Raw genomic sequence first — 17,519 nt, 5'->3', positions numbered from 1 at the left:
ACCTTAAATTCCATTCTGGGTATATTAATAATCCCTTGCTCAGAAATCCCAATGGCCTGCTGAAGAAAGAATAAATTTATAGCCTAGCACTCACCATTCTCCAGAATAAGACTCTAACCTATAGATTTCAACTAATATAAATGGTAAAGAGATACTGAACCTCTCAGCAGCAGGGTGAGCTTGGGGGGGGGGGGGGGGAGGAATCCATTTTCCCCAGTGTGTCATATAAAGATGGTTTTTCTGTGTACCATAACACAAGAACATTTGGGAAGCACTGTCCTGACTGAGGCCCAACCTTATTTCTACGATTACCATTCCTGCAACAGCAGGAAGAGCAAGCACCGAGCAATAATGAGGCACCTCCCATGTACCTGAAGCCAAACAAATCGGCACTAATTATGTTAGTAATTATGGTAACACGGCAGGTACTGGGGAGAAAGTGAAAAAGCAAACACCAAGTAATCTCCAGCACTAGTGACAAGGTACTTGGGTCCATGAACACAGTCTTCCAAAACCAAAGCACCTATACCAAGGCTGGATGCAGCAGGTGTCAGAGTAACTAGTCATTAAGATCATGTAACTGTCGCCTTTTGTTGATTTCTGTGCTCACCAAGCAATTTCCTAAGGCTGAATTTGGTTCCTCCTGTAAACTGGTCTGTAGGCAACTAACATTATTCTCTGATCGATTTACAGTTTTTGCAGCTCCACTCTCAGACTGCCAACAAATGAGACATGGAGCCCAAAAGGCCAAGGGGAGAAACCCTGGGCCATCGATGTCCACTATGCTTTTACTCATCTGGTGCCCCTGACAAACAAACTCTTCCTTGTCCTGATTTTGGTGGCAGCGGGGAATCCCTGCAAAACTGTTACTGGGCCATCACAGCAACAGTTACTATTTATTAAAAGTCATACAAACCCAGGGCATTCATGAATGCGCACATGCATTCTTGGGAGAAAGAGCTGACTGTAGTGTTAAACTAAAATCCAACTGTATTCAAACTTCTGAAACATAATTCTAAAAGTAACAGACCTAAAATCCAACACTGGCTGAGATATTTGTCAAATTAAGAAATCAAAATAATATGATTTCTGTCATGACCAACTGTTCTCATAGAGAACTAATATGGATTCTTCAGACCCAAAGGGATATGTGTCACTATAGTTATAATAAAAGCAAAAAGTAAGCCAGAGTGGTCCAAGCAGTCAAGCAGTTGATTATTTTTGTGGGCAAAAGAAAATAAGGAGCTAGAAACCAGAGAATAAACAGGCAAGGGGAAAGGCAAGAAAAAAAAACCCAGAGCTCGCAATAAAAAGAAAAAAACTTTACCTATCTTTCTGCCCCAAATATTTTAAATTCTTTCTCCTGGTCCATCAGATCTCCAGCCACCACCATCCCGTGAATGAGGAAAAATGATTACCAATGACAGTAGTCTTGCTATCAACACCTGCTACAGCACAGTGGTGCTTTTTTTAGGGGCCAAGATGGCCTTTTTATGAACACAGTGCACCTCCTCTGCTCCCCTAAACAATTAGTACTTTAAAAAACCCCAAACCAGTAAAATGCTGTTCTTGTAGAAGAATGTTCATCCTATCTTCTAACTCACCTACACAGCTGTCACCACTATGGTGGTGAAGACACGTAACAAATGTTACGGGATGTGTGTACACAAATGTTGGGATGTGTAACAAATGTTGTGTGTGTAACAAATGTTGGGATGTGTGTGAACTGCCATGTGCGCATAGCAAAGAAAACGCACAGTCTTCGTACTTCGCTTCACACAAAGCAGCAGAGCCAATCCACATGTTAGAAACAAATGTAATGCCCAGTCCTTCATCTCTGACCTGTCTGCTATTTCCTCACATTTTAGCAGCTGGATGCTGAGCTGCCTTAACAGGAATGGTATACCTTCTGTTCAAAGATTCTTAACTCTCTGGCCAAGACATACAGGTTTGGAATGACAGTTTAATACATCCAGCTGGTAGTATTAACACTACTTTCCAAATTTGTCAATCTGCATAAGAAATAATGACACATACACAACCACAACTTACCAACATTTAAATATCAGTGCTACTAAAAGAACCAAGGCTAATACCAACGTCTACACTTCCTTCCCCTTAGAAAACTATGCAATTTACTGATATGAAACCACTCTAGCCACTGATTTGCAAATGAAAAGAAAAATGACAGTGAGAAACAAGAGGTTTCCTTAAAAGGAATACCAAAACAGGGGCGCCTGGGTGGCTCAGTCGGTTCAGCCTCCGACTTCAGCCCAGGTCATGCACAGTTCGTGAGTTCGAGCCCTGCGTCGGGCTCTGTGCTGACAGCTTGGAACCTGGAGCCTGCTTCGGATTCTGTGTCTCCCTCTCTCTCTCTCTGCATCTCCCCAGCTCATGCTCGCACTCTATCTCTGTCAAAAATAAATAAACTTAAAAAAAAAAAAAGGAATACCAAAACAAAACAGGAAGTCAAATCTTAAGTTTGGTACTGACAGACATCTTGATCTCTAATACAAAGCATGTTCTAGTAATTAAAATCAGGTCAAAACTGCCTTGCTAGCTTAGTATATGGGTCAAGTTTTGAGATTTCCTAGGAAAACTACTAAAAATAGTTCATAGCTTATACTATTGACGACACCGGTGTACTTTTATACAAACTTTGCCTTTTTTTTTTTTTTTTAAGTTTATTTATTTTGAGAGGGAGAGCACAGGAGGGGCAGACGGGGAAGGGGAGGGAGGGGGGGGAGAGAGAGGGAGAATTCCAAGCAGGCTCCATGCTGACAGTGCACTCAATCCTAATGCGGGTTCAATCCTGCAAACCATGAGATCATGACTTGCACTGAATTCAAGTGTGAGATGCTCAAGAGGCTTAACCACCCAGGCACCCCATGAACTCTGTCTTTTGTAAGTCTATGACAAGCTGGACTAAGCCATTTCTAAGGCACAGAAATTATATAATTATTTGTAGACTAATTTTCCCATCAACAGCTAACCCGTGCCACATACATTTATCTCTGCTGCTATATTATATACAGTGCTCCCATCTATCAGATAGCTGTCATAGGGTACAAAGGGAAGAGAGTCAACAGGAATTTAAGAGACTGTGGTAAGGAAATTATTCTACATTTGGAACTAAATTTATGCAGGTTACTGATTATATTCTACTGAACTACTGGGTACAGCACAAAACAATAACCTTGAAAAATAAAGTAGTGCTTAGTAAAATAGAGAGGAAAAAAAAAAAGATGAAGTCTTTATTCTTACATACCCTTACAGCTTGCCAATACTGATCTGAACTGGTTACAATTTATTTTGGGGGCAGCCACAAGAAGAAGGCAGGACACAGGTAAACTCCAGACACTACCTATGGAATTGGGCCCCATCACTAGGCCTAGTGAGAAAGAAAAGGTTAGGTAAATGTGATAACACATTCTTACACAGGGGAGAGCATGAGAGCCAGAGTAAGAAACTTCACAATACAGGAGAACAGGAAAGTAGTTCCATGTAGCTGGAGCACAGAGGGAAGGACAAGTGAGAAAGGAGGCTTCGAGAAAAACTGGAAGGTCTCCTAAGTCCCATTGAGGAAAATGGACTTCTTTTAACATGGTAATAGTTGAATATCTTACCAATCGATAATTACTTCCTTCCCCGACTCTTTTTAAACAGAAGTATGCATCAAAAGAGATAAATGGGAGCTGCTCTCGTTGAAGAGCATGGTTGTGTAAAGCCCCAATTCTCCCCACTTCCAGACAAAAGAGAATCCAGAGAAAGGAGAGATGACCTCAGATGAACGTGGTCTGTAAAGGAAGGCTTTATGATAAAAGGCAGTGGACAACAGGAAGAGTACTTTTCTATAAAAGTTGAATTTGAGTTCACAGCTAACTGGCTATGTAAGTATATAAATTAATATGCTTCAGTTTTCCTACAGGTAAACACATATCTCATCTATCCATAACTGCACATGGAGTAGTACAAGGAAACAGATCTGAAAGTATTATGAACAATAATTTGTAACTGACTATGGAATGAGTGCAGGGGCACCTAAATTATCTTGCAGGGTAGGTGTGATTTCAACATACAAAAATAGTAGAGGGAAAGCTTTACAAGTGAGAACAGCAGTAAGTAGAGGGATAGAAACAAACTATGGAGTACTTTGGGTAAACAATTTGGCTCAAGTTTAAGGACGGAGTGGTCACAAGTTTTCCTTAAGTGAACTTTTATGCCAAACCATTTCTGACTATTTTTTCCTTAAGTTGAGAATTTCAAACCAAGGGTATATTAATTATTCAAAACTCTTAAGTACGAAGACCTGAAGGCAAGGAGAGTCATGCAAGCACTATGTAGTCACAAAAACTGGAAGCCACCTCATGTCCAGCACTAGGTTACCAGTCAAATTAAGTACGGTAATGCTCACAATAAAGTAACATAGAACTATCAAAAGTTACAAAATCTATGTATACTGACATGAATTTATCTCCGAGACATGCTTGCACAGGTATAAAATTACCTCCGGACGCATACTGGTAATAGTTATTGCGTCTGAGAAGATATACTTTTCACTGTATACCCTTTTACGTAAGAACTGAATTTTTAACCATCTATTTGTATTATTTGTAAATTTAAAAAATCAACAAATTAAAAAAAAAAGGATCTATTAACTAGCATTTCCACAAATGGTGCCAGGCAACTGAACAAACACATGAAAAGAAATGAAGGTTGGACCCCTTCCTCCCACCATATATAAAAATTAACTCAAATGGACCAAAACCCTCAATGTAACACCTAAGATACTTTAAGTCTTAGATGAAAAGTGTACATCTTCATGACGTTGGATTAGGCAATGGTTCCTTACATATTACACCAAGAGCACAAGCAACCTAAGAAAAAAAAAGAAATTGGACTTCATCAGAATTACCAACTTTTGTGTTTCAAAGGACACTATCAAGCAAGTAAATGACAACCTAAAAAATGGGAGAATATATTTGTAAATCCTGTAACTGATAAAAGTTATCAGTATCCACAATATATAAAGTAATATTACAACTTAACAAAGACAACCCAATTAAAACATGAGCAAAGATTTGGAACTGCCAATTCTCCCAAAGGTACACAAATGGCCAGTAAGCACATGAAAATATATACAACATCCATTAATCATCTGGAAAATGTAAATCAAAAACACAGGGAGATACTGCTTCCCACCCACTAGCATTGCTGGTGAGGATGCAGATTCCACGATGGTGGAAGTTTAAGATGGTGCAGCCGCTCAGGCACTCTAGTAGTTCCCCAAATGCGTAAAAAGCATTAGCACATGACCCAGGTATATACTCAAGAGAAATGAAAACATTTTCACACAAAAACGTGTACATGAATGTTCACAGTAGCATTATTTGAAATCGTCAAATTTGGAAGGAATCCAAATATCCACAGATAATGGGATAAAAATGTAGTATATTCATACAATGGTATATTATTCAGCCATAAAAAGGCATGGCTAAGTCTTTAGCCTTTAAGACATTATGCTATGTGAAAGAAGTCAGACACAAAAGGCCTCAGAGTGTATGATTCCAGTTGTATGATAAAATGGCCAAAATAGGCAAATCTACAGAAATACAAAGTAAATTAGGGGCTCCTGGGTGGCTCAGTCGGTGGAGCATCTGACTTCGGCTCAGGTCATGATCTCAAGGTTTGTGAGATCGAGCCCCGCGTCAGGCTCTGTGCTGACAACTCAGAGCCTGGAACCTGCTTCGGATTCTGTGTCTCCCTCTCTCTCTGTCCCTCCCCTGCTCATGCTCTGTCTCTTTGTCAAAAATAAATAAACATTAAAAAAATTTTAAAAAAAAGAATTACAAAGTAAATTAGTAGTTCTCAGGAGCTGGGGGAAAGGAAGATGGGGAGTAACTGCTAACAGGCATAGTTTTTCTTTTTGTGATGATGAAAATGTTCCAAAATTACAGTAGTGGCATTGCACAACTTTGTGAATACACTAAAAACTGCGGAATCATATACTTTAGGCGAATTTTACAGTATTTGAATTACACATACATACATACATATACACACACACACACACTTTTAATTATTTTTTTAAAAGTAAGCTCTACACCCAACGTGGGGCTTGTACTCCTGACCCCATGATCAAGAGTTGCATGCTCTACCAACTGGGCCAGCCAGGCACTCCACTCTGCCATATTTAAATACAGCAATAAAGATAAAAAATAGTGACAAGAAATAAAATAATAAAAAATGCCATTTTCTTAATTATAGTTCTAATCTCTGTGCAAAATAAATGAAATGCCCTTAGATAAAAGAAATTTGCCGAATAAACACTGCCTTTTAAATATCTTCTTTACTCTTAAACTTAGCCATTGAACCCAGCCAATGCACACTCCTCTGCTTCTTTCCCTCATCTACTCAAGTTGTTACTCTCTTGACCATTTCTCTAATTATATGGTTCCCAAGTTTTTTCTACCTCAAATATCTTGGCAGGTATGGGAAAGGAGGAAGAAATAAAAATCTTCTGGGGACCATCAGTAGTTTGATAAATGCTCTCATCTCAATTTGAAGTCACTTCAACATACTACACCATTTCCCATTTCAGATGTCGGTCCTTGTATGTTTATTATACTTACAAGATTAAATACAGTAAAAGCTAAATTACATTAAAAATAACTTTCACATAACATAATGATATTAATGGGACATTCAATCCTGCCAAACTCTAAGTTTTTGACATCACCAAGATGGTCTCTGTAACCAGCCTCCAAATAATCTAGAGTATTTTCTGACTAAAAGATGCATAAACCCTTACTGTAACCTTTCCAACCTCTTCACTAGTCTATCAGAATTATGAGAAGACAGCACAAGCATTGAAGGTCTAAAAAATATACTGCTCAATACGTGGAAATAATACCAGGCAGAAAGGTCAAAACACCATTTATGTATGTGTGTTAACGGCAGGGCTCTAATACTGTAGTTCTTAAAGAGCAAAACTTTTCTGAGCTATGTTCAAGTAATGGCTTGGACTGAGCAAAACAAGAGGCGAAGTGAGAGTACTAATTCTAAAGGACTAACGCCGGCCAAGAGTAACCTGACCAGTAAAAAGTGTGATGTGAACATCAGTATGACACTCTTAAGTATTTAGAAGTATTTTCATGTACCTTCTCACTTAATTCCCAGTTACCCTGACATTTATAAACAGCAATCTAAGCTTGCCCTTTAAGAAGAAAGCACTTACATTAAATTTCTAGAAATCCTCACAGTCACGTTCTCACCACCTGCACCACCGTTTCCCCATTTCTGCAAGTAAAGCCTACGCAAACATACAGGAGAGACCATGTTCAGTCACTAAACTAAGGAATAGTTACGACACACACTTAGTACCACATTATGCCAAACCCAGCTAGAGTAAATGGTCCAGAGGATGAAGAGATCATGGAATACAGCTCATGTAGATAGAAAAAAATGTAAAATGGATTGGGAAGATCTGTGTGAAAGACAATGGTTTTTTTGAGATGTTTGGACCATGCTGGTTCACAACTAACCCGTCTTCAAAAGCTGTGTGGCTTCTTTTTTTTTTTTTTTTTTTTTTTAAAGTTTATTTATTTTGAGAAAGAGAGAGAATGAGCTAGGAAGCACAGAGAGAAAGGAGGACAGAGTATCCAAAGCGGGCTCTGTGCTGACAGCAGAGAACCCAATGGGGGCTCAAACTGAGGAACCGTGAGATCGTGACCTAAGCCGAAATCGGACACTTAACCAACTGAGCCCCCCCAAGCACCCCAAAGCCGTGTAACTTTCAAAGCTAAATGCAAGCAACTCCAAAAGATCATTATCTACATATTTCATTAATGCCAACTCTGCTTTTGGGTTGAGAGATCAGAGCGAAGACAGAGATTATATTAACCTTACATTAACATTCTCAATATAAGGAAGCAGAAGCCATTCCAAAATACCAGTTCTTTCATTTTTCAGGAATTAATATGGACTCAACTACTCAGAAAAGTGCTCAAACACTCATCACAATGACGACTAGCAAGTTTCAAGGCAGAATCCCCCGAGAGTAGCAATTTTCAAAGTGTGATCTGGGGACCTCTAGGAGTCTCTCTTGCACTCTTTGGGGAGAAGGCACAAAGTCAAACCACTTTCACAATACTAAGATGCTATTTGCTTTCTCACCGTCACTCTTAAATGAGTGTTTTCTAGAAGCTACAAGAGATGGGACATTACAATAGAACGTAAAGCAATGCCACTATTTACTTTTCTTTTTAGAAGTTATTATTCTACTTATATGTGGTATCTAAAGTAGTCAAATTTACAGATGGAAAGAATGGTGGTTGCCAGAAGGGAAGAACAGGGAATTCAGTTGGAAAAGATGAAAAAATTCTGGGGATGGCTGGTGGTGACGGTTGCACAATATACATGTAATTCATGCCCTAGAACGGTACACTTAAAATAGTAAATTTTATGTTATATATATTTTACCACAATCTTAAAAACCACACATTATATTAACTAAGAGGCTTATTATTCCAAATGTATTCTAAACAATTACTTTTAATTTCTAATAATGTAAACATCTATAGGTAATAGTTTCCACAAAAGCTTTTGGGTTCCACAATGTGGTTAGGTTTGCAAAGGTGTCCAGAGTCCAAGAAGTTTGAAAACCACTGCCCTAGAAGTAGGTGTGGTTGTCCTGGCTGGTAGGGCATGCAACTCTTGATCTTGGGGTTGTGAGTTTGAGCCCACGTTGGGCAAAGAGTTTACTTAAAAACAAACAAAGAAACCTACAAGCCCTAGAGTATCAGTCAATTATGTAAATCTTCCACTGGACCCCATAACTCCAATCTAATTAACACTCATCACCAAATAAAAACAACCCCTTTGGTGCCAAGTCTATCGGTCTGTTTCTCTGAGGTAGGTATCAATACCTTTCTATATATGCTCGTGTCCTGACATCAGTAAGACCTAGGTTTCACTGTTTTTTCTTGCTATAGGTTTTAAAGGCATTCAACCACAACAGTGGGGAATGTCATACCCCTAATACACGGCAACCACCAATTACAGTGAGCACCTCTATACCCACCACCCAGATTCTACCATTAACCTTTTGTCATATTATATTCGCTCTATCACATATCCACTCATTTCTATTAGTTTGCATGTAAACTGAAGATATCAGTACATACATTCACTCATTTTTCCTTTTGAAGCAAAATTTACATACAATGAAATGCATAAATGCTAGGTGTACATTTTTTGAGTTTTGACAGATGAATATACCTGTGGAACTTTAACCCATTTCAACATAAAGAACATCATAATCAACACGAAAAGCTCCCTTTGGTCAAGTCAATCACTGCCTACATTCCCACAGAGGCCACTATTCTGATTTTTCACCCACAGACTACTCTTTTGCTTCTTCTACAATTTCATATAAAGGGAATCACACAATGTACTTTTTCATGCAGCTTCCTTCACTTAGCATGTTTTTGAAACTTGTCTATATTGCAGTGTATATCAACAGTCCATTCCTTTTTTATTGCTTGCTGAGCAGTATTCCACCATATATATATTATCACAGTTTATCCACTTTACTACTAATGGATTGCTGCCAATTTTTTGCTTTTAGGATAAAGATTTTTGTCCAGGTCTTCTTCTGGACCTACGTCTTCATCCCTCTTGTGTAAATACCTAAGGAGTAGTATTTCTGGGAGGGGAAAACCTTTTTAGTTATGGAAAATTTCAGACATACACAAGAAAGAATAGTATAATGAATTCCCATTAAAGCCAGCTGCACTTATATTGATTCATAGCCACTCTTTATTTACACCCCCACCCATTATTCTGAAGTCCTATATAACATCATTTTGTCTTGAAATACTTCAAAATGCAAACAATGTTTTCAAATCTGGTCAAATTATTTATCGTGAAATAGTCAAGAAAACTTCATCACTGATTTACCTACGGATTAAGAGTTTAAAGTAGCAATGGATGAACTATAATTTTTATTTATTTTTTCTTCTATCTTAAAAAAATTTTTTTTTTAATATTTTTGAGAGAGGGAGAGAGAGACAGAGCACAAGTGGGGGAGGGCATAGAGAGAGGGAGACACAGAATCTGAAGTGGGCTCCAGGCTCTGAGCTGTCAGTGCAGAGCCCAAAGTGGGGCTTGAACTCAAGAACCATGAGATCATTACCTCGTGGTCATGGCCGACTGAGGTCAGACACTTAACCAATGGAGCCACCCAGGCACCCCAGCTCTTCCTATCTTTTAAATGATGCCTTCTCTACTACCCTTCCTTAAAACCTAGAGAGTCAATGGTATAAAGATATTTTCTATTCTTACTCTGAAAAAAACAGAGCTAAACACAAAAGCCAGTATTGAGAAATATCACACAGGAACATCAATATCAATATGATCAAGCAGATCTCCCAAGTGTTAAGCACCTTGAATTAACTAATCCCATGCTATGGTACCATTTTATAAGTAAAACCATACGTGAGACTTACAACCTAAACGTTCAATAAGCCATCAGTATAATTATGCAACATCCTAAAATAAACACACACCAAGGGTTTAAAAGCCTGGAACCACCTGTGGATATGCACTGCTATATATATTCTATATGTGGCAGTTATGAATGAGAGGGGAATATTTGCCATTCATCAGTTTTAATCATCTCTTCCTCATAAATTTCACTATAATTTCAGTTGGATCTTTTTTCTTCTATGCCAAGTTTTTCAAAGAGCAAAGCTCAGAGCTTTGGAGGCACCCATGATGCATATCCTTGAAAATACAGGACACCAGATTAAGTTCCAGAAAAGTGAACTCTAGAATTAAACAGCACACACACAATAGTAACAAGGAGAAAAAACACAAATGACTGAACTCTAGACAAACGGTTCTGAAAAGATGCCAACATGTTAATAAGGACCCGAAGGACAGGCATTATACAATCCAGATCAACTTAATACTGCTCATTTTATTCATGATCCAGTCCACAGTTTCTCAACCTTGGCATTACTGACACTTTGGGCTGGGTAATTCTGTTGTTGTGGATTTGCCTGTGCATTAAAGGATGCTTAGCAGCATTCAGGTCTCTAACTCATATGTTAGTGACACCCCTCCTTTCCATTCTTGACAATCAAAAACTATCTCCAGAACTTGCCAAATGTCCCCTAAGAGCTAAATTCACCTGGTTGAGAACCACTGATCTAACTTTACCCTTGGATGTCTGTACGTACAACGTTCCTTTCCATTTCACTCTTCAAAAAACAATTCTTGGCTCAAAGAGCTAACAATCTAAAAACAAAAGATGCAAGAGTCAAGAATTTTAGAATTTTATTGCAATATCCTGCATATAAAGAGGGCTTCAAAATTATAGACTCAGAGTGTTTTGTCCACCACAGATCTATCTTCCCTCCCTCACAACTTACAAACATAATGGCTCAAATCAAACTGTACAAATGCCTCAAAAAAGACTCACACTGTAATCTTCAGTCAGCTACACTGTACTTAGGGCCGAATGAGTTCCATTCAATTTCATTGGAGTCAGACTACTTGGGTTCAAATCCCTGTTCCACCACTTCCTAACTTCGTGATACATTGACCAAGTTATTTTCCTTTTGCCTAAGTTCTCTTAACTTTAAAACAGAAATAATACTATCAACTTACGGGAACAAAGTGAGTATAAAATGCTTATAACAGTGCTTAATATATAGTAAGTGTCCAATAAATGTCAGTTATTTGCTATTATTTTAGCTACAAACCTATTAAGACAAGCACTGTTATCACCAATTTATAGATGAAGAACAGGCCAAGAGATTAAGAAACTTGCCCACGGTCAAAACAGTGTAAGGCTATGTCATAAGGATTTAAAAATAGTCCGTCTGATTCCAGAGCCCAGAATTTTTCCAATGTCAATAAAATTAGGCTAAGATTCATTAACTATCAAGAGTAATATTATCAGTCTTACTTCAAAATAATAACCAACACAAATTTTCATTAAAAGATTAATTTAGAACCCTTAACTAAATTCAAGCATATTACTGAATTAAGGCTACACTGCTTTTATACACGGACAACTTTCAGTTTCTATATCCCATTTTAAATGATTGTTATTTACATACATCTTAGTTTCTGTTATTATTAATGTTACATCGAAGCAGCTTATTAAAATTAGTCTACTAAAAGATCACTGACGCAAAAGGACAACATAGGATTGTCTGAGACAGCGGTTAATTCTGAGTGTCTTGTTCTTTCTCCAAGGTCACTGATTCTGTAAAGGATAGATTTTGTTCCCAAGTCCCAGAAGACTTTGGTGACCCTTACACACATGCCTGGTTGTCATACAACTTACTACTCTTTCTTGCTTAAACTTTGCTATTCCCAATAAACCAGCAACTCATGCACCCCCTCTTCCTGCAACCATTTCACTATTGTTAGTTCTTCCAACATTTCATACACTGTCGATGACATGTTCTTCGACCTGGACTTTAAATATTACTCATTTTAGAGTTCAGAGAAAGTCAGAACAGAGGTAGAAAGAATAGCCATGACCTGTATAACTTCATAGTCCCCAAAAATTAGAACGAGAAGAGACCCCAGAAACTTAGCCCAACCCTCCAGTTTCACAAACCGAGAGACAGGTAACTTGGTGAAATCTTTAACTTCTCTAAGATTCTACATAGAGTCTGGTCTTGGCCATTTGGGCCCTCTTATTCTCCTTTGCTCTTTCAATTACTCATTTGGACTTTAACATTTTTTTCTGCCTCTACAGTTCAGTATCCTCTCTCAATATAGTGTTTATCACAAGATGGGTCCTGGTGCTCAGTTGTTTGGGCATCCGACTACAGCTCAGGTCATGATCTTCCGGTTCATGGGTTCGAGCTCCGTATCGGGCTCTGTGTCTCCCCCTCTCTCTCAAGAATAAAAAAATATTTAAAAAGATTTTTTAAAACAAAAAATAAAATTAAAAAGTTAAAGAACTGTCCACCATGGTCATTTTGACTAAATAGTCTAAATAATTCCACCCCAACCTACTGCTCTATAAAAGGGAAAGAGGTTGGGGCGCCTGTGTGGCTCGGTCGGTTGAGCGTCTGACTTCAGCTCAGGTCGTGATCTCACAGTTTGTAGGTTCGAGCCCCGCATCGGGCTCTGTGCTGATGGCTCAGAGCCTGAAGCCTGCCTCGGATTCTGTGTCTCCCTCTGTCTCTGCCCCTCCCCTACTCACATTCTGTGTGTATGTGTGTCTCTCTCTCTCAAAAATAAACATTAAAAAAAAAAAAAAAAGGGAAAGAGGCTGAAAATGTCTGCTATTTAGGGCCAAAATTTTGTCTATTCTGTTGTTCAGGTTACTCTTTTATTAGTCTTCTACAAGTCAGTTTCACCTTCTATAACAATTCACTTCCTCCACACCAAATTCCCTTCCTGTTCAACAAAGGAAAAAAGAAAAAAATCTTGTTATAGCATCCATGTTCGGAAACCTCTTGTTTCACTCATCACATTATTCTGATAGACTCGACATTAAATCACTAATTTATCAGTCATCAGACTCTTGCTCCCTAGTCTATCATTTCCTTATCTATCAGTTCGATTACAAATTAGCACCCAAACCATGAATTCTAGATGCTGCTTACACACAGGGCCTTCAACACCCATTCAAAAATCAATGCCTCCACCACTGTCAACCAAAGGAGGAAAACCATGACATTGTCGTACGGAGTTCCCACCTCCCTCCCTTTGCAGATGCTCCTCCACCAGAGCTCACTCCAAAAACCTTGCTTTGTGAGGCTTTTTTCCTGAGGTTTCAGTTTTCTTTGAACTATGTAGCATTTTGTTCATAACCCTCTTAGGGAAATTATATATTTGGGTATTGCCCATATGCACTCCTTACCATGAATTATCAGAAGACAAAATCTATGGTTCTCAGCTTTGTTCTTCCCCATACTGCTTAGCAAAGTGCCTTGCACATACCAAACCCTCAAATACAGTTGCCAACTTACAGATGGGCTTTCCCAGCATTTCTTTATAGGCTAGCCATCAAGTCATCATTAGTTTGTCAAGTCATTTTGTTAATAAAAATATTTTCCTTACACCTTGGTGTCTCCAATTAATCAAGTTAAAACTCTTCTATTTCACTAGGCATAAAAAAAAAAAAAAAAAAAACTGTCCTCATTTCTGGGGTTCTCTCTTACTGAAATGATCCGTATGAAAGTCTGCTTTAATATCCCTGGTCTCTCTTTCAAGTCACTTATCAACCAAACAAAACTCTCCTCTACTCATGCCATCATAAAAACCAAATCTGTAGGAACCACAAACATAAACAAATATCCCTTTGGCCCACAGTTCACTTGCTCGGGAACAGGAAAAGCTCTGGGGTAATTCTAAATTGCTGCAAGGTAACTAACAAAGTGCAAAGTAATAACTGAACAGAAAGAGACAAACGTGCTGCGAGAGCCACCCAAGTACTACATTCGTAGAAAAGCTTCTCCTTTTCACACAAGGGATTTGTAGGAGTCTTCCTTCGCGAATAGAGTCAATGTCGTAACCATCACCATATGCTATTCAAGTCTACCTTCGCTTTCAAGTAGGCAAATTTCTCGAAGACAGCAGCAATTCGGCTCAACGAGCTTTTACTTTATTTTTTAAATGTTGATTTATTTTTGAGAGAGAGAGAGAGAGAGAGAGCGCCAGCAGGGGAGAGAGGCAGAGAGAAAAGAGGGAGACACCGAACCCGAAGCTCCAGGCTCCGAGCTGTCAGCAGAGCCCAACTCGGTCTCCAACCCTCTGAAGTCAGCGGCTCAAGGGACTGAGCCACTCAGGCGCCCCTCAAAAAGCTTTTAAAGTGCCTCCTCCATGCCAGGCAGAGTGTGGAAGCTAAGGAGATCTATAAATATAACATAAAGTGCACGTTCTGCATTGCTCCTTTACCTGCTCTCTCCATCAGCCATGATTTTGACCAGATCAACCATTATTTGTATTAGAAAGAGAAGTTTAAAAAAAAAAAAAAATCCTGCCCACGTGATCTGATGGGGCAAGGAAGAGAAGGTTGGGAAGGAAAGAGGCATTTTCCCCTCTAGGCCCTCCTGAATAATCAATCATCCATCTAGCATGCTTGCCTTTCAAAGCCCACCTAAAACGTTAAAAATCAGTAAGCCTTTTGTAAAAGTAGTACTAAGAAAAAAAAAAAAAAAACTTCAGGATACAACACTGGCATTTGAAACTTGAAAACTTATGTTATTGACCAAAAGATCCATGCAATGACAAAGCTAAAAATGTTCTCTCTCACTAATAAGAGTGAATCAGAGCAGTCCCCTACTCCACCCAATTGCCACCCTTGCTAAAACTGGACAGTTCAAAACCTGGAAAGCTTTGCTCGCCCGCTCCACACCAGAAATGAATTTGATTCGATACATCAGTGTTGAAGTGTAACTAAATGACAGCCAGAAAACGTCACCAAATACCGAAATTTATCAGGACATTTTGTTCTTTAGATTCAGCTGTACCTTTTTCACAGTTCCCGAACTCTCCCCACCCCCTCCATTCTACACGGAAAAGCTCAGCAGATACTCTTACCCGAAAAACGAAGTATCTGTTCAGGTTTTCTAAGTAAATTTCCACTGCTAGGTTTACGAGGAAAACCTACTATTCACACATGGTCTCCATCGGCACCTCCGCTCAAAAAGGCTCGAGTCTGTTGAGTTGTTTCCGTACCTTTAAAGGGTGCCCAGATCTCCTCTGCAAGCCTAGAAATGATTTTCAGTCTCGCACAAACCTACTCGGACGTTTCGAAGCTACACAGTGCAGCAAGCAACCCAGCATCTGGGCAAAGATCTGCTCACCCCTGGAAAAGCAGCTTTTTGAGTCTCAGGAACTAAACACATTAAGGAGGCCAAAGCTAACCTGCTCAAACCCTCCACACGTCGGCAGACAATCAGGCAAGCCCCGGCCCACATTTCTTTCCCGTTCCCATGAAATTCTCAATGAAAGGCTTCACACAAAAGGGCCTTGGCGCCCCAGACGCACAATTCCCCGGCTCCCGCCGCCCCTTCTCCTCCCCCCCACCCCCAACCCCGACGGCTCCCGCCGCCCCTTCTCCTCCCCCCCACCCCCAACCCCGACGAGTGTAGACTCACCAGCACCGTGGTGCAGATGGACCTCAGCTCAGACTCCACTTTCTCCCGATAGTCCTTAATCAGCTGCAACTTCTTGTCGGAGGTGTCGGTTTTCTGCTCGATGCTCGAGATGACCCTCCAGGCGGACCTGCGGCCCCCCACCACGTTCTTGTAGGCCACCGAGAGCAGGTTGCGCTCCTCGTTCGACAGCTCGGCGCCCTGCTCGGTCACGGCCTTCATGCAGGTGGCCATGTCGTCGTAGCGCTCGGCCTGCTCGGCCAGCTTCGCCTTCTGGATCAGCTCCGTCTTCTCCATGAGGACGGGGAGATAGAGCGAGGGCGAGCACCGACCCGGATCGGGAGGAGGCGTGCGGACGGCCTGCGGGCGGGAGAGGGCGCGGACAGAAAGGCGGGGGCGGCGCCGTCAGACAATGCGCCCGCCGCCCCGGGCCGCCCGCCCGCCCGCCGCCCCTTTTGTCCGTCCCCACACGCGCCGCCCAGTTGAATTTCCCTCCCCCGCCCACGCTCCCCGCCGGCGCCCGGGAGGCCGAGGGGCGCCCCGCGGAGGCGGCCCGCGGCGAGGGGAGGAGGAAGGGCCGCTCCCGCGCCCGCCCGGCCCAAAATGGAAGCGGCCGTTGGCCCACACCTTGCCGCCAGAGCCGCCCCTGATGAGAGCGGCGTCGAGGCCGGCCGCTCCCGGGGGCCGGCCTCCCGCCCTGCCCTCAAGCCCGGCCAGGCCCGAGGGCCAGCGGCGACCGTGGCGCTCACCTTCACGTCTCCGCGGCCGCGGCGCGAGTCCCACCACTTTGATCCGCTTTTGGCTTTAGCCGAGGACCCTCCCGTCTCAGCCTAGCCCGGAGCCGAGGGGCGGGCCGCCGCGCGGCTGCCCTCCCTCCTACCACCGCCCAATGACGCGCCGAGCTGCATCCGAGAGTCCCGCCTCCAGCCCCGCGGCTGGCCAATGAACACTGAGCGCGCGGAAGGGGGCAAAGAGGGCGGGGCGGGAGGGGAAGCGGAGGCTAGGAGGGTGGGTCGGCTTGGGCAAGTTCGGTTGACCGGCAGGCTGCGGCTTCGGCCACGGGGTTTCCTCCAATTAGATCCAGGGTAAAAGGACGTCACTGTTGCCATGGCGATGCTGTTACCAACTCCCCTCATCCTCCCCGCCACCCCCAGCACTTGTGGGTGCGGCCCGGGAGCGGGAGGCTCGCACCACCTCTCCTGCGGTGGCCGCGTCTCCTGCTGCGGCACCGCTGCACGAGCTGCTTTCTGAGCCGCCACCTTCCTTTTCGTGACAAAGGTTTGGAGCTCCACACACTGAACCCAGCCTTTAATGACGTTGCGATTGGAGCTGCGAATTAGAAATAATCCCATCCCCATTAAAGAAGAATTCGTTCCTGGAGAAGGT

General features: G+C 41.6%; 1 protein-coding gene across 1 annotated transcript in view; it reads right to left on the bottom strand.

Annotated features, from left to right (window-relative positions):
• YWHAQ (tyrosine 3-monooxygenase/tryptophan 5-monooxygenase activation protein theta) overlaps positions 1-17,036 on the bottom strand; it is a 38,585-nt gene extending 21,549 nt beyond the window's left edge. The window contains exons 1-2 of the mRNA XM_027077851.2: positions 16,883-17,036; positions 16,137-16,493 (exon numbers count right to left, since the gene is read on the bottom strand). Coding sequence (XP_026933652.1) covers positions 16,137-16,430 — 294 coding nt within the window. The 5' untranslated portion in view covers positions 16,431-16,493; positions 16,883-17,036. The remainder of the gene's footprint in view (positions 1-16,136; positions 16,494-16,882) is intronic.
• Positions 17,037-17,519: the final 483 nt, after the last annotated feature.

This window comes from Acinonyx jubatus, chromosome A3 (genome assembly GCF_027475565.1).
Source record: "Acinonyx jubatus isolate Ajub_Pintada_27869175 chromosome A3, VMU_Ajub_asm_v1.0, whole genome shotgun sequence".
Classification (NCBI taxonomy): domain Eukaryota; kingdom Metazoa; phylum Chordata; class Mammalia; order Carnivora; family Felidae; genus Acinonyx; species Acinonyx jubatus.
Note: the sequence above shows the minus strand (reverse complement) of the source record. Positions and strands in the feature narration are given on the sequence as shown.